This window comes from Stigmatopora argus, chromosome 16, assembly GCF_051989625.1.
Source record: "Stigmatopora argus isolate UIUO_Sarg chromosome 16, RoL_Sarg_1.0, whole genome shotgun sequence".
NCBI classification, from domain to species: Eukaryota; Metazoa; Chordata; class Actinopteri; order Syngnathiformes; family Syngnathidae; genus Stigmatopora; species Stigmatopora argus.
In genome coordinates, this window is record NC_135402.1 from 13,745,639 (window position 1) to 13,763,926 (window position 18,288).

At 43.8% G+C, this 18,288-nt stretch overlaps 1 protein-coding gene across 17 annotated transcripts in view; it reads left to right on the forward strand.

Moving 5' to 3' along the window:
• LOC144091025 (zinc finger FYVE domain-containing protein 16-like) overlaps nt 1-18,288 on the forward strand; it is a 63,603-nt gene that overhangs the window by 43,025 nt on the left and 2,290 nt on the right. For 5 of the 17 annotated variants that reach the window (XM_077622999.1, XM_077623002.1, XM_077623004.1 and 2 more), the window contains 5 exons: nt 3,076-3,175; nt 3,411-3,488; nt 3,828-3,983; nt 4,053-4,277; nt 4,354-4,436. In XM_077622999.1, coding sequence (XP_077479125.1) covers nt 3,076-3,175; nt 3,411-3,488; nt 3,828-3,983; nt 4,053-4,277; nt 4,354-4,436 — 642 coding nt within the window. Of the gene's footprint in view, nt 1-3,075; nt 3,176-3,300; nt 3,571-3,827; nt 4,278-4,353; nt 4,437-18,288 lie in introns of those variants that run through there. The other 12 variants (XR_013305585.1, XR_013305587.1, XM_077623009.1 and 9 more) reach the window with 8 other exon arrangements.

The window sequence follows — 18,288 nt, forward strand, 5'->3', positions numbered from 1 at the left end:
ACATCTGCCTGCCCAAGAGTGCTTATTCCCGGACTGCCATTGATGGTAGACGAACATTGATTTTTACTATAATTTGGACAACACCGGCGGCGGGCCGGATTAAAAATCCTAACGGGCCGTATATGGCCCGCGGGCCGAGGTTGAAAAACTTGTACACACACGATCCGGCGGGGCGAGCGTTCGAATCCCGTTTCGGCGAAACCTCCGTTCGGCCGAATGAACGTTCGGTGGAACGTCCATTCGGTGTCCTGCCCGTCTGTCAAACGTCCGTCGGCGAAACGTCTTTAGGCGAATCATCCGAGTACCGATGATGTCGCTCACACTGGTACTCAGTGCGCTCAGGGAGGTTGTCTTTCTGCTCAGACCAACAAAAAATTAGAGGGAACTTTGGTTCGGAGCTGAATGAACCAATCACGGTGAGGTATACGGCTCTGGAGGGCGGGACATCGGCCGGGCTGTCCAGTGCCTCGCTCACTCACTCATTCATTCCTCCAATCAGCTGGGCGGAGGAGAAGCCGTGAGGCCGATCACTCCGCTCGGCGCGCACACTCCTACGCTGCTCTCAGCATAGAACTGAATGAGGCGCTATGATCCGTGATCCAGCCTGTGTCAGTGTCTGTAGCCATCTCCGCGATTGAAACGGAGAGCGAAAGTGCACATGCGCCACAAACCCGCACGACTGAATGTGAAAGATCAACCCGAGACTCATTCCAAGTGGAAAAACATATTACAGAGCCCCAGAGATGTCTCTTTCAAAGCCTGCCGTGAAGAGAAAGGTCGGTGATGAGCACAGACAGTTTCAAGAAAAGTGGGGAGTGCAATATTTCTTTGTTGAGCACAGGGGCACCCCGACGTGTCTCATTTACACTGAAAAAGTTGCGGTGCACAAGGAATACAATTTGAAACGTAATTGTACTACGAGACATGCTGAGGAGTACGAAAAATACCAGGGAGATGAGAGAGCCAACCAGGTTGCCAGTCTTAAAACACGTCTTCTGAGGCAACAGGATCTCTTCAAGAAGGCTACCAAAGACAGTAATGCAGCAGTCAAAGCTAGCTACGCCGTTTGTGAGTTGATTGATCCTGTGCTAAGTGATCCCAAATGGCTCATGGACTTGGCTTTTCTTGTTGATATCACACATGAGCTTAATGTACTGAACAAGAAGCTACAAGGCCAGGGGCAACTTGTCAGTGCTGCCTATGACAACGTGAGAGCATTCTGCACTAAACTTGTGTTATGGAAAGCCCAGCTCTCTCAGACAAACCTTTGCCATTTCCCAGCATGCAAGGCTCTCGTGGATGCAGGCACACCATTCAGTGGTGAGAAGTATGTTGAGGCCATTTCGAAGCTACAGGAGGAATTTGATCACAGATTTGCAGACTTCAAGACACACAAAGCCACATTTCAAATTTTTGCGGACCCCTTCTCCTTTGATGTGCAAGATGCCCCTCCTGAGCTTCAAATGGAGCTCATTGACCTGCAGTGCAACTCTGCACTCAAAGCCAAGTTCAGGGAGGTGAGTGGAGAAGCAGACAAGCTTGGGCAATTTTTGAGAGAGTTGACCCCCAGCTTCCCTGAACTTTCCCGAAGGTTCAAGCGGACCATGTGCCTTTTTGGGAGCACATACTTGTGTGAGAAGCTCTTCTCCACCTTGAACTTCAATAAGTCCAAGTACAGGTCCAGACTTACTGATGAGCATCTTCAAGCTCTACTGAGGGTCTCCACTGCTTCCTCCCTCAAGCCAAATGTGACTATGTGAGAAGAAGCGCTGCCAGGTCTCTAGCAGCAAGGAGTAGGCAAGAGAAGCCGTGTTCAGAATATTTCATGTTCAATGTTCCATTCAAGTTCAGAAAGTTAAAGGTTAAAGAGCTGTTAATACAGACATTTGAAACGGAATAAAAATAATTCATTTTCTCTACTTAGCCAGCCAGTGTATATCTACTGTATGCTCATTAGTATTATTTGGTTTTGTATTACTGATTGATTTATTTTTTATTCATCTTTAAGTTAATTTATTTAATTCATTATTTTTTGTTAAAAAATAAAGATATTTGATAACGTTGGAATGTTTTATCAGTGCTTTTCTTGTGGAAATCCTGATGCGGCCCAGTCTCACCCAGACTCGGCCTCTAGCGGCCCCCAGGTAAATTGAGTTCGAGACCCCTGCTGTAAAGGGTTATTTGGTTATGTGTGGCTTTCTGGAAAACAATACATTTTTTAAGCTCCCCAACGATCGTCACACTTTTTCTGTTACAAACTGACACCGGCCCCCCATCAGAGAAGGGAAAAGTTATGTGGCCCTCACAGGAAAAAGTTTGGGGACCCCTGATTTAGAGGATCCAGAAGAGGACTGGGAAAATATGTTATGGTCAGATGAAACCAAAATAGATCATTTTGATAGAAACACAGGTTCTCGTGTTTGGAGGAGAAAGAATACTGAATTGCATCCGAAGAACACCATACCCACTGTGAAACATGGGGGTGGAAATATCATGCTTTGGGGCTGTTTTTCTGCAAAGGGACCAGGATGACTGATCTGTGTAAAGGAAAGAATGAATGGGGCCATTTATTGAGAGATTTTGAGTGAAAATCTCTCCATCAGCAACGACATTGAAGATGAGACGTGGCTTGGTCTTTCAGCATGACACAGCCAGGGCAACAAAGGAGTGGCTTCGTAAGAAGCGTTTCAAGGTCCTGAAGTGGCCTAGCCAGTCTGAGTTGAAAGTCCGTGTTGCCCAACGACAGCCCCAAAACATCACTGCTCTAGAGAAGATCTGCATGGAGGAATCGGCCAGAATACCAACAACTGTGTGAAAAACTTGTGAAGTTACAGAAAACGTTTGGCCTCCGTTATTGCCAAAAAGGTTCATAACAAAGTACAGTGGTACCTCTCTCTACATACGAGCAGCTCTACCTACGAGATGCTCGAGATACAAGGAAAATTTCGAGCAAATAATTAGCTCTAGATATGAGAAAAATTTCGAGATGCGAGAAAGCCAGGTGCCATGACATGAGAGGCTGTTTATCATTGTAGCGCACTGTCTTTTTTGCCGCATCTCTTTTGTGTATAACAGGTATCTACGAGAACTCAGCGGTTTCTTCACACGAGTTTCTCCCACTCTTGGACCAGAAAACACACAACGCGCATGCACGGGCAAAAAGAGGGCTTTCTGGGTAATGAAGTATACTCGTGCATTGATAGCCAATGGCACCCTTTCTCAGAATAAATCTTCATTACCCACAATCAATACGTGGGTAGGCTGAGCTGTTGCATTTTTTCAGTGTTATTCCTTCCTTAGCCTGTTAGCTCCCGCGATCGCTCATTCAAGACTACTTCTCGTTGGCAAGTGGTCGTGCATTATCCTATTGTGAGGACATTTGTGTGCATCATTTTCGGAATATTTTGAAGGGAATACAACAGCAAACAGCCCATCGACAGCGAACATGAGGGTGGAGGCGTGGCAAACAGCTAACCCGGAAAACGAAGGTAAAAAAAAATAAAACAAAATTAGAATTTAGTTTTGTGTAAAGATATATTAAACGTATGTTTGAGTGTCTGTATATATTAATCCAAATTAATTTAAATTTGTTTGTTCAGTTACGAGTGCGTTGTCGTGGAAACTCCCCCCATTCTGTCAGTCCGAATTGGCCCTCTATCCGCTGTCAATAGCAGACTAGGAGTTTGAATGCCCTAGAAAAGGGTTAAACTTGTTTTGAGCTTCCTCTGTCTTGTGATCTCATTGCCGCCTTAAACATATGTGAAAAAAAATTGTGAAAATATCAGTGATTTCCATGCTTTGATTTTGTGAATGCTGTATGGCGTCAGACGGTGCGCATCAATGTTGGTGCCTGAGCTCAAACGGGCTGCGGGCTTGGGGCCAGAGAGAGCTGGTCTTCCTGCTGGCGTGCATCCCCGAAGAGAAAAATCTCTATCGTGATCTCTTGGCGCTCTTTCTCAGAATTCAGCAGGACGCACAACGAGGCAAATGGCACTCTCAAAGCCCGATCGGCAATTGTCAAATGCTCGCTCACAAAGATGTTCCTCCAACAGGCAAGTTCCTGGAGGAGCTGGACAATGTGAGCTTCGCTGAGAACTTCCTGGACAGTAAAGATCACGGCGGAATGCTTTTCTTCTCTCCTAGCTTCCAGCCACTAGATGGTCTGCCTCTTCCCGAGCCCCCTTTCCTTTTCGGCCTTCTGGTCCACAAGCTGGAGGTCCCGTGGGCCAAGGTCTTCCCGCTTAGGCTGCTTCTGCGACTCGGGGTCGAATACAGTGGTGAGTAGAGGCAGCAGCCGTTTGTCTTTTTACCCCCAAGTGGGTAGCCTTCTTGACCAAACATGCTCCTTGGCAGTGTACCCCGCTACACCCGTCAGCGTGCGCTTTCGCCCGTCTGTGTATCGCGAGACAGGACATAGCATCATGAATCCCCTGGCGGTAAGTCCTCATTTCCAGTGATAGCTCTCAACATAAAAAAAAACCTACAATGAAATAATATAAATAAATGAGAAAAGAATGAGATGAGATGAAATTAGTTTTGGATGTCAAACTGCAGCCATTAGTCACGACAGTAAGTCAGCACTAAGACTGCCATGACAGTGCCTGGGATTTACCTTTTGTCTGCTAATAATGCAGTAATGGGCAAAATTGTGACATTGAAAACTCACACAAACATTTTAACTGTTTGCATAAATTTTAACCTCCCTGTTTTGCATTACATCATACACCTCTTAATGCTATCATTTAGCTGTTTGTGCATAGGAATGCAATGGTAATATCTCTGCTTCTAAAACTTTATTGAATTGAATGCGTTTATATTCATTATACAAGTATAATGAGATTTAAAGCTTTCACCATGTTACGACTCCCCCTGGTGGTAAGAGGCACCAGGGAGTCGCAACTACCACAGCAGAAAAATCCGGCCAATGAGGAGCCAGACACACGGCAAGTAGCATTAAATGATAATTTATTTACGACAAAGCCCACAGAAAACCTGGACTACGGGACAACATAGGGGAAGCAAAAGATACTAAAGTGGCACCCTCAAATGAAAAAGGTTAATAAAAAAAAAACACCCTCCCAGACAGGTGTTCAAATGAACACCCCCAAAAATACGGCCTAAGGGTGCCACTGTCAGAACTGATGTAATAAAAGTCTAGACATGGGAATAAGATGTGTATAAGTGCAACAAACTATATGTATACCCCAGGGTGTCTAAACTTATCTCAAGTCCCTATGTGCAGCCCAAAATAATTAACTTTATCAACATAAGTACTCAATATAACAATGAATAGCGTACTTACAAATCAGGTGAAGCTGGGGCAAACAAAACCTACTTCTCTCTAGACAATGGGTGCTATCTAAAGAAAGTAACGACTCCACTGCCTCAGCACCTACATCACAGGCAGTCGAGCCCAGAACTGAAAAATAAGAGGGTTTGAATAAGGGCAGGAAGTGGATCTTGATTGGAGGAGGGATGAGTGGGAAGTAGTCACAGCTGTGTTGGCCTGGGTAGGGCTTTGCCGCAGGGGTGGAGCCACAGCTCCAGGTACCTGCAGAAAACAAACACACAACAACACAACTTACTACACAATGTATACCTAGGCTGACAGCCGTAACACCTCCTCCCTCAAGAGTCAACCTGTTGACGAAATTGAACCACCTACCTGCCTCAACCAAACAACCAGAGAGATTTTCCTTAGCCATCTCCCGCACATTGTGTAGTCGTTCGCAAAAACGACTGACATACTGCAGCACATTAGCTTTAGCAGGCTTTTCACCAACAATCTGCTCTTTTCGTGCGTCTACCCGAGTGACCAAAAACGAGCTCTGCGGGACTAAAACTCGTAGATTCTTGCACTGCCCCGCGCACAGCGAACATTACAAGTGGCACTCCTTCATCCCAATCTTCTTCGGTAGCCAAACCATACTTGCGCAAGACAGATTTTACTGTCTGATGCCCTCTTTCTAACGCGCCCTGTGATTACGGATGGTATGCACTAGAAACGCGGTGGCTGATTGACAGGGACTGCAACACTTGCTCAAATATCCCTGACAAGAAATTTATCCCTTGATCTGTCTGCACAATCCATGGAAGACCAAAAGTAGAGAAAAACTTGATCAAGGCCTTCACTACCGATGGAGATGTGATCTTTCGCAACGGAATGGCTTCGGGATAGCGCGTAGCCATACACATGACAGTCAGCAAATATGGGTTGCCAGATTTGGTTCGCGGAAGGGGACCAACACAATCTACTAGAATGTGTTCAAAGGGCTCCCCCATGATGGGTATCGGACGTAAAGGAGCAGGTGACATTGTTTGATTAGGCTTCCCAGTCATTTGACATGCGTGACAAGTGCGGCAAAACGTGGACACGTCTTTCTTAAGGCCTGGCCAAAAGAAATGCTAGGATAGGCGCGAATAGGTTTTGTAACTCCTAAATGACCAGCCCAGAAATTGTCATGGGCCAAGACAGTACTGACTGGCTAAATGGTTTGGGCACTACTATTTGACAGGCTTCGTCCCTTTCACCATCACCTGCGGAGACCACCTACGCATGAGCAGTCCATCATAAACATAATAAGCTGTTGGCATGGTCTTCGCAACTTCAGGTCCAACAGAATATTCAAAACACTTGTTTAGGGTACTGTCCTCAATCTGAGCAACGATTAGAGCGTCACGAGTCATATGAACTCCCTTCTCAGAGGCTAGAGCCACAGTGGACTCTGTGGTGAATTTACCAGTCCTATCAAACAACTCAGGTGGAAACACGGTGTCTGATAAATCTACTTCTTGTTGTCGTTTTCGAGCCTGCGCTCGAGTGACGGCACATATGGGGAAGACATCAGGAAAACTTTTGGAGAGTGCATCGGGACATAAATAACAGGCTGCTTTGGATTGGATTAGATAACTTTATGCATCCCGTATTCGGGACATTTCATTGTGACAGTAGCAAGAGGGTGAGAATGCAGATACAGGAAAAGGCATAGTTAAAAGTTAGACAGTACAGTCGCAAAGGCCGCAGAACAACAAAGCAAAAGCACAAATTACAAAGCAAATCAAAGTAAATGGGATCATTAAAAATCACCAAATCAAATCATTAAGACACAAAAGCAGCAAAAACACAAAACGAGCAAGAGTGGACGGAGCTACCGCCACCGGCTGCCACTTGAGACAGCGCCATCTTGGTTTCGGTAGCAAAAACGGATACAGACTCAAAAAGACGTTGTAAAGTTGGACAAAAACTGGAACCACACAGAGGAAGTCTTCCACAAGATGGGGAACTTCTGCAGACTGTGACCGAGGTAGAGAATATGCAGAGTCACTCTTCCAAGCTTATCCGCACAGTTCCTCAGTAGCCTGGAGCTGAAGACAACAGTAGCGGAGTAGAGCCCCTCGACTCCGTTTCCGGCCTGGTAAGCGCTGACAGGTCTTCCATCTTATCCCATGATGGAATGGTTGGTCAGAAGCGTTGCTTCTTCTCCCGGCACTTTTGTCCAGCTCCGAATTTCCAGTGGCATTGAGGTGTTGCTCCTTCTGCTGCGTATTGTAACAGCTAGTCCCATGTGTATGACAGCGTAGGCATGGCTGAATGGTTCCAAAAAAGTAGCAGAAAGAAGCCAGGCTAATAGAACAAGGAAAGCTGTAAAAACATTAAAGTAAAAAGTATAAAGTACAAAGTAAAGTAAAAAGGAATGTATTAAGAAATATTAAAATGTAATTTAAAAAAATATAGAAGGGCTGCAAAACATGAAAAACAAATAAGAGTGGACAGAGCTACTGCCACTGGCTGCCGCGTGAACGGCGCCATCATGGAGAAAAAAGCACCTCCACCACAGGCACTACTCTGTCTCTCCCCCTGATAATGTCGTTCCCCAAAAGAATATCCACCCCTGCCACTGGCAAACTCAAGGTTACCCCTACTTTGTATGTACCTGTGATTAACTCACACTTCATGTGGATTTGATGTAACGGGGCGGATATATAACTGCCATCTGCACAAGTGTGAGAAAGTTTTATAAAACTGCAGTGAAATATGTAAAAGAAAAAATTCCAATGAAGGGCGAATTGCTCAAACATGCCCAGGTGGCTGATCTCAGCATCATCAAAAAAAGTTCCTTCACAAGTGTAAGGTACTTCAAAAGATTCCCATGCATGAAGCCTGACTGTGAGGTCGATGCCTTGCAAGAAGAAGTCAGCTGCCTGCAAGTTGAGGAGCTAGGAGACATTACAGTACAGGAGAGAGCAGATGTGCAATGGGGACTAGTAGGAGAAATAAAAGACAGCTCTGGGAACCCAAAATATGCTAACATATCAAAGATTGCACTGGGCATACTTTTGATTCCCAACAGCAATGCCACATGTGTGCATGTTTTCAGTGCTGTGAAGAAGATCAGGACAGACTTCAGGATGTCAATGGGACCAAGCACACTTGAGGCCATGTGCTTGGTAAAGATGAACATACAACTGGCAGGGGCAGCTTGCTATGAAAAGAAATATTCAAGGGAGGAGTCAAAAGTGGCCAAGCGTGCAATTGAGAAATTTAATAGAACTAAGAAAATTGATTAAATTTGCATGTGGTATCAAATTTGTAGGTCTTTCATTATTCATTTTTTTGTACAGTGGTACCTCGACATACAAGCTTAATCCGTTCCGGAACTGAGCTCGTATGACGAGATTCTCGTAACTCGAGCGGAAGTTTCCCATTGAAATGAATGGGAAACAAATTAATTCGTTCCAACTCTCTGAAAAAAACACCAAAACCAGGATATTGGATTGGAAAAAAATTTTTTCTTTCTTATAATTTGCCATATATTGACAAAGTAATAAATAACGAGTGGTTTGATAGTAATAATGTGTTTAATAGGAGTAAATTTAGACACATTTCGCGGAGGGGAGAGACGACACACACGGAGTCGGGGGGGCTGTTCGGAGGGACTTTCTCCACGGCAACAATGCACTCTTAAACGAACAAACAAATTTAAATTAACTTGGATAACTAAAAAACTGACACTCAACATTTAATGTAACTTCAAACAAAACTAAATTCTAAATTTGTTGTAATCTTTTTTACCTTACGTAGTTCTACGGGTTGACACCACCTGGCCGCTCCGCCAAAGTCTTCAAAACGAACGCATCAAGAGTTGTTTGTTTTTGTCTACCCTTCAAAATATTTCGATAATGTCGCATACAAATGTCATCACAATACGATGATGCGCGACCACTTGCCAGTTTGTCAGGGTGAGTCTTTTCAATAAAATCCGAAACCTCTTGCCACTTCGCGAGCATGTCTTTGATATCTTTTGTAGCCGCCTCTTCCACCGCCTCCTCGTTACTAAGTTCCGGCAACAAATGTTCACGCTCCTGTAGGTCGATTAAATCCTGTGTCATGAGTTCTTTGTGGTGCTCGGCGATTAGGTCATTCACATCTGCCTCATCAACCTCCAGCCCCGAGGAATTTCCAAGCGACATGATATCATCCATGAGTTCATCATGTGCAGCAGGGGCTGCTGTTCCAAAGTCACTTTCAGCGGAAGCTGGCCACAATTTTTTCCATGCTGAATTAAGAGTTCGTTGTGTGACGCCCTGCCATGCATGGTTAATAATTTTCAAGCAATGGACAATATTAAAGTGCTCTTTCCAAAATTCACGAAGGGTTAGCTCTGTGTCATCTGTCACATCGAAGCATTTTTTGAATAAATACTTCGTGTACAATTTCTTAAAATTTGAAATCACTTGTTGGTCCATGGGCTGGAGGAGTGGCGTGGTGTTGGGCGGTAGATAGAGGACATTGATGAATTTATATTCATCCACAATTTCCTCTTCGAGACCAGGGGCATTGTCGAGGACCAGGAGACATTTCATTGGCAGGCTTTTCTCTGTCAAATACGTTTTGACTGCCGGACCAAAGCACAGATTAACCCATTCTGTGAATAAATGACGCGTAATCCAAGCTTTCGAATTAGCTCGCCACATCACTTGTAGGTTTTCTTTGTTGATGTTGTGTCTCTTGAAGGCACGCAGGTTCTCCACATTGTACACCAGTAGCGGCTGAATTTTACAGTCACCGCTGGCATTAGCACACAACGGTAGCGTTAAGCGGTCTTTCATAGGTTTGTGTCCCGGTAATGCCTTCTCTTCTGCCACGATGAATGTCCGCCTGGGATGGAGTATATGGTTGACGTATTCCTCTCGTATTGCCGAGCGAGCTCGGTAACACGTACCCCACGCTCAGGTTTTTCAATTATTTCGCGTTTCATGTCCATTGTCAACGGTCGCCTTTTCTTAGCAAAACTTTGCCGATCCATAGTAATATTGTTTACCTCGTATGTAAATGTAGACCAAGTGGGGGGAAAAACGGGTGTGGAAATGCAAAGTCCGCCCACCAGTGCTCGTAAACATATTTTATACACGAAAGAGATGCAAAAAAAATGCCATGACCACCTGGCTTGGTCGCATCACGAAATTTTGACCGCATCACGGGCGAATTATTCGATCGAAATTTCCCCCGTAAGACAAGCATTTTGTATGACGAGCGGTCGTATGACGAGGTACCACTGTATTGAAAATGTTGATTGCCACAAATATTTTGACATGATTTTATTCACACAAATTGTGTGTATTAAAGTTATCAATAATCATTAATGTGTTGTTTGCAGCTCTTTTTTTAAATAAGTGATAAAATTATGATCCGATATATAAAAACGACTTTAAAATTAGGACTTGTGCTCTTAAACGCCTCTAGGAAAAAAGCTCCCAAAGTCCAAAAAATCTCTTTACCCATTCTGAAATACGATTTTCAGTGTTTGACAGCTCTGCGATGAACAGCATCCTGACATAGCTCCATCTATTCTCAAGGTGGCTCGGCGCAGCGTGGAGGGCAGGGGTTATTGCATCTTTGGTGGATCTATTCGGCCGATATGTGGGTCGTGGAAAGACAGGCTTCAATGTGTTTCAATACCAATTTTTCAAAGCACTTAGTGATGATTGGTGTGAGAGCTACTGGGCGGTAGCCGCGCAGATTGTTAGCGGGTGACTTCTGAGGTACTGGGATGATGGTGGCCGATTTCAGACAGGCTGGGACAGAGGCTTGTTCCAGTGAAAGATTGAAAATATCCGTGAAGACTGGAGCTAGTTGGTCAGCACAGGCCTGAAGTACTTTGCCTGGTATTCCATCTGGTCCTGTGGCCTTCCCGGGTTGACTGTTTGGAGCACACGGCTCACATCCACTACTTCCACAATGAGTGGGAAGGGGCTTCTTCGCGAGCTTGGTGTGGGATGTACTCAAGGTTTATGTGGTGTGACTCAGTGATGGGCTTGAGACTCAAAGAGGGCAAAAAAATTGTTTAGGTCCTCTGCCAGTGCCGCATCTGAATCCGCAGGAGTCGCAGCTTGGCCCTTATAGTTGGTGAGGGTCCGTATGCTGTACCACATCATTCGGGGATCGTCAAGTTGCCCTTCCATCTTCCCCCTGTAGTCTGCTTTTGCAGCTTTAATGCCTAATTACCGTATCACATTCGCTTTCGTCGTGATGTCACAGAGCATGCATGGGCGCCATTTTGTCGTGACATCATCGTGTCACGGCGCTGTCAAATTGCAGTTTTTTTGCAAGTCGTGTTTTTATGCGCATATAGCCGTACGCTCGATTCAGTCATCATTTTTTGTCCGAAAAAAGCTGCTTGTATGCGATTAAATACGGTAATTGTTTAATTCTTATGCAATCCGTAAATATCCTAATATATTTATATTCATGTTAATGAACATATTTATATTCATGTTAATGAACATATTCATATTTATATTCATGTTACTGAACATATATCTATATTTAAATATGAAAGATTGTAGCCACTGACTAATTTCCATCTTTAGTCCCTTGTGTAGGTACAAGATAAACAATAACACACACTAGACTAGACACATACAATCATGGCACAATTTTAGACAGTGCCATGATTGCAATTTTGTTCGTTTAACAGACAGGCTTTAAGATGATTGGCGAAGGGGTTCAGAGACGGGAGTTCATGTATATTAATCGGTATTAAGTTCCAGCTATGTGCGGCGCGGACAGAGAAGGTGCTTTGGCTGAAAGCACTCTTTTTGAAGGGAACTACACAGTCACCTCTAGAGCCAGCCCTTGTTGATGCGTTGGAATTTTTTTTACAAAATCTTGCAGAGGAGGAGGGGCTTTGTGTTGGAAGATTTTGTAGACTCAGGTGGCATCTGCATATTTAACATGATTGTTCCAGTTCAGGCCTTTGTGTTCCTTTAATATCTGACAGTGGTGGTGTGTTTTTGGCTTTCTGTCCAATACTTTCAAAGCCTGCTTATAAATGGTTTCAATTGGTTTTAGTGTTGTTTTAGTCATCAATATGACGCATGACAAAGCATATTCCACCCGCCCAGGACAGAACAGGGAATGTCTTCCACTGAAAACACGCCATTTCTCCCAAGGCCAAGTGAACCACTTTTATCCTCATTAGTGTCGCGGGGGGTGCTGAAGCCTATCCCAGCTGACTCCGGGCCAGGGGACCCCAGGCAGGGGGACATCCTGAATCGGTGGTCAGCCGATTGCAGGTCACAAGGAGACGGACAATCATGCACACTCACACCCATACCTAGGGGCAATTTAGAGTGTCCAATCAGCCTACCATGTTTTTTGGAATGTGGGAGGAAACCGGAGTACCTGGCGGAAACCCACGCAAGCCCGGTGAGAATATGGATGGACATGACCTGGATTTGAACCCAGGACCACAGAGCTCTGAGACCGACGCGCTAACCACTCGCGCCACCGGGCCGCCCACTTTTCGCCAATTATGCCAAAAAAGGAGTTCTCATTTCGTAGTGAGTTGGGAAAGGTGTAAATAATTGAAGCGCACCAAGATGGCAGCACAATATTCTGCATTCCAACGTGGTAGCGAGGCTTCGATATTGGCGGTCATCTATAATCCTTATAAAGCGTGATTTATGGATGTGTGTGTTTATTTATATTCATGTTAATGAACATATTTAGATTCATGTTAATGAACATTTAGATTCATGTTAATGAAGATATTTATATTCATGTTAATGAACATATTTATATTCATGTTAATGAACATATTTATATTCATGTTAATGAACATATTTATATTCATGTTAATGAACATATTTATATTCATGTTAATGAATATATTTATATTCATGTTAATGAATATATTTATATTCATGTTAATGAACATATTCATATTTATATTCATGTTACTGAACATATATCTATATTTAAATATGAAAGATTGTAGCCACTGGCTAATTTCCATCTTTAGTCCCTTGTGTAGGTACAAGATAAACAATAACACACACTAGACTAGACACATACACGTAGTACAATTTTAGACAGCGCCATGATTGCAATTTTGTTCGTCTAACAGCCAGGCTTTAAGATGATTGGCGAAGGGGTTCAGAGACGGGAGTTCATGTATATAATCGGTATTAAGTTCCAGCTATGTGCGGCGCGGACAGAGAAGGTGCTTTGGCTGAAAGCACTCTTTTTGAAGGGAACTACACAGTCACCTCTAGAGCCAGCCCTTGTTGTTGCGTTGGAATTTTTTGTACAAAATCTTGCAGAGGAGGGGCTTTGTGTTGGAAGATTTTGTAGACTCAGGTGGCATCTGCATATTTAACAGTATTGTTCCAGTTCAGGCCTTTGTGTTCCTTTAATATCTGACAGTGGTGGTGTGTTTTTGGCTTTCTGTCCAATACTTTCAAAGCCTGCTTATAAATGGTTTCAATTGGTTTTAGTGTTGTTTTGCAGGCCAATGACCAACTTGTTAGGCAGTAAGTGTATAATTTTGCTGACTCAGGTGTTAGATTGTTTCCAATTAACCTATAATTCGACAAATTGAATTTAATTGTATTCTGTGTATTTTTCATCTGTTGTTTGATTCCTAGATATTTAAATTCTTGGACTACATTGATTGTTTTTTCTTGGACAAAAATGTTGGGGTCGCTGTTATTTGTCGCTCTTTTTGAGAATTACATACAGACAATTTTGCATCTGTGAGTTCCTGTGCAGCATGTTTTTTGTCTTTAGGGTGGACAAATATGACGGCATCATCGGCATACATTTGGCTGGTGACAGTTGAAGGACAGCACCTTGTCCGATCAATTATGTAGAGACTGAAGAGCAGTGGGCCTAGCACTAATCCCTGCGGTGCACCAAGAATGTTATTTCGCAAAATAGATTTTGTGTTTTGTATTCTGACGCACTGTCATCTTACAGATAAGTATGATTCAATCCAATTTAGCATGCTTGGTGAAAATTTAAAATTAGATAGTTTAGTATGCAGAATCTGGTGGTTCATGTTGTCAAATTCCTTTTTTAGATCAATAAAGACCGCACCAATGATCCCGCCATTATCTAGTTTTGATTTTATGTTTTCAACAAAGAAGCAAGCCGCCATTTCGGTAGAATGATGTTTTCTTAAGCCGAATTGCAGCCTGTTAAGGGTGTATGGACTGCTGTTAATGTGATCCACAATTCACTCCGGTACTATCTTTTCCAAGACTTCTGAGATGGCCGGAAGGATGCGTATAGGTCTGTAGTTGTTTGTTAATGCGGGGTTCCCTGTTTTGAGGACCGGTGTGATAATTTAGCACTTCCAGGGTTCAGGGAAGGGACTCCCATTTATCTAAACTTACAATAAATAAAAAATAAAAAAATAAAATCTTGACTAGACAAAAGCCTAATTGTCATCATACCCAGCTGCGTATGACGAAATTGGTAGTGCTTCTCCACAAAGTGCGCTTTTCCCAGGCAAAAGCCCAACCAAGTGATAGTTTCAGACTCGCTAGCACTCTGCGGTGATGGATACATCGCATCACCTCCCGAGCGCAACCAAATCCCGGCGACTGCGAAAAGGGTTGCCTCACCGATGCCAACAAAAAATAAAATGGATCACTTACCTCCCACTGTCTTCTTACTTACCTTCAGTCAGCCAGCAGGAGGCAGATCACCGCCCAACGTCCTTCATGTTTCCTCACCCCGAAGTTGTTACACAGAGGGGACTGTGTGTCGTGCTACTGCAAATTCAGAGTCCTGATGGCTGTGGGAAAGAAGCTGTCCTTAAGCCTCTTTGTCCGTGCTTTGTGAGACCGGTAGCGCCTGCCAGAGGGAAGCAGCTGGAACAGGTTGTGACCAGGGTAGTCCGGGTCCCCAACAATGTTCCCGGCTCTGCTGAGGTAACGAGAGCTGGCAATATCTTCCAGTGAGGGCAGAGAGCAGCCGACGATCTTCTGGGCAGTGTTAATCACTCTCTGCATGGCCTTTTTGTCTGCTGCCGTGCTTCCAGCGTATCACACTGTGATGAGTATGCCAGGATGCTCTCCACAGTGGCTCTATAGAAAGTTACCAGAAGCTTAGTGTCCAAGTTGTTCCTCCTGAGTACCCTCAGGAAATGGAGTCATTTCTGGGCCTTCTTCACTACTGCCGTGGTGTTTGTAGACCATGAGAGCTTCTCCGTGACGTGGACCCCCAGGAATTTAAAGGACTGAACCCTGTCTACATGAACTCCATTTGTGAGGAGTGGGGCCAGATCTGTGCTCTGTTTGCGGAAGTCCAGGATTATTTCTTTAGTTTTCGTGTTGTTCAGTGTGAGGTTGTTCACCGAGCACCACGAAGACAGTTTGTTGACCTCGTCTCTATAGGCCGCCTCATCCCCTCCTGAGATGAGTCCGACCACAGTGGTGTCAGCAGCAAATTTGATGATGGAGTTAGACTGGTGGGTTGGTGTACAGTCATAAGTGTACAGGGAGTACAGAAGAGGACTCAGTACACAGCCTTGAGGGGAGCCAGTGCTCAGTGTAATGGAGGAAGAAAGGTGGGAACCAAGTCAAACAGTTTGTGGTCGGTTGGTTAGGAAGTTCTTTATCCAACAGCAGATGGAGGAGGATAGTCCAAGGTGGGAGAGTTTGTCAGTCAGAATGTCCAGTTTCATGGTGTTGAAGGCTGAGCTATAGTCAATAACAACAACAAAATAGCACCGATTCTTTTCTTTAGTTTTCTGTTTTTCAAGATTGTATCAATCATAGACTCAACTTGCCAAAATGATGTCAGCTTTGTACCTGACGCTCTCTGTTGCATTAATGCGAAGCCAGGATCCTCCAAGTGACCTGGCTCCTGGTATATTATTCTTCTACTCAGAGGACCAATTTTTTGTGAGGGTTATTTAGTAAAAATACCTAATATCTAGCAAAAAGTAGGCAGAATGTGAACATAATTGCTTCTAATAAGAGTCTTACACAAACAGTAGTGTGCAATCATGTCGCCACATCCACATCCACATGGAAGTCTGGAAAAGTATCGTCCAGCAATTGGCAATCAATCTATCCAAGTGGCCAACCATTGCTGGTGCTCCATCCGTGGTGACAGACACCAATTGGTGCACTAAAAGCTGGGTTTTCTCAATAAAGCTTTTGAATAACTGAAATATACCTTCTCTTCGTGTCAGTTGTTGTTTTTAATGATAACGTGACTCACCGGGAACTATGCTTCGGTGGCGGCTTTGGCTTTGAAAGTATGTTGTGTGAAAAATGACTGCTGTTGTTCATCTTTCTCCTTCTCAGCTTGCTTTTTGGCGGAAAATCGGTGTGGTATTTTCCATGATGAGTCCGAAAATGTCGCTCCACTTTTTTCTTCTTTGCGATTGTGATGGTAGACTGGCAGATAAGGCAAACACTTTGAAAATTATATCGTGAAAAAAAATCCCTCCTAATTCCGTGTGAAAGTGACACGTTTTCTTATTATTATTTTGGTCCAGCTCCTCCACTCATTTTTATACACTTTGTTGAGTTTAAGAGAAAAAAAATTGAGGGCTAAAAATTAGCGATAGCTCGTTGAATAGCTTGTTAGTTTTGCTGCACCGGGCACCAATGTGTTCGCATGTGCGGTGACCTGGGGTCAGAAAAATTCAGATGCCATTTGACTGAATGTCCTGTATATCAATGAAGTAATGTGATGGATGATAGGCTGATGTCTATATTTTAATGTCATGTGATCTACCAATACTGGCTTCGCGATTGACTGATAAATTGCGATTGACTTATTGAACACCCCTGCACTCGTGAAACTAACTGGGTGGTTAGCACGCCGGCCTCACAGTTTTGGGGTTGTGGATTTGATTATGGGGTTGGTCCTCACTGTGTGGAGTTTGCATGTTCTTCTCGGCTTTACATGAGTTTTCTCCAGGTACTCCGGTTTCTTAACACATCCGAAAAACATGCAGGGTAGCCTGGTTGAAAGCTCCAAATTGCCCCTCAGTTCATATGTGAATGTGAATGGTTGTCCATCTCCTTGTGCCCTGCAATTGGCTGGCCACCGATTCAGGATGTCCCCCGCCTGGTGCCCGTATTTAGTATTTAGTTCCAACACCCCCCACGACCCTTGTGAGCATAAGCGGTTCAGAAAATGAATGAATGCAACAAATTACAGAATAGGGCCTTTGTAAACACAATAAAAAACAATTACTACAATGCGAATTGCATCGTGTTTTCAAAATGTTTATTCAAATATTATGCCCCATTAATGAATAAGTGAAGTAATAATGTATGATTAACTGAAATCCTACATAATTTTCTTTAAGCTGTCGGATCTCTACCCAAGAGCACAAAAGCCTTGTAGTGTTCATTAATGTACGAATGCTGAAATAGTTCTCTCCATGGCCGTTATAATGGGAGAAGTTATAGCCGCGTTTGCCTGCCAGATGGCGGCAAGAGCCCGTTCTACCATGGCCGAAAGCCGTCCACTTTGTAGTACTACATTTTAGACTTTTATGTGTACCCTATGTTTGTGTGTGTGTGTATGTGTGTGTGTGTGTGTGTGTGTGTGTGAAATAATGTGTCACATTGCAATTCTACGGATTTTAATCGCTTAATAAGGGGAATTGAAATCATTAATACGGAGAGCATTTAGATGAGGTGGACAGGTATGTAAGAGAGAATTAAAACATGGATAGTGGTTGTTGTGAGACAATTGAATTGAATGCTTTTATTGTCATTATATGAGAGTGATGAAATGAGAGCCCAGTAGTGGGTAGGGATGTTCTAAAGCAGTGGTCTCAAACCGGTCCTCAAAGGGCTGCAGGGGTGCAGGTTTTCATTCAAACCGAACAAGCGGACACCTTTTTCAAGCGTAATAGGTTGATTGCAGTCAGGTGCTACTTATTTTAGACGACCCCTCATTGGTTAAACTTGACGACATTGGATCGTTTGAAACAAAGAGCAGGCCCCACTGCGGCCCTTTGTGGAATGGGT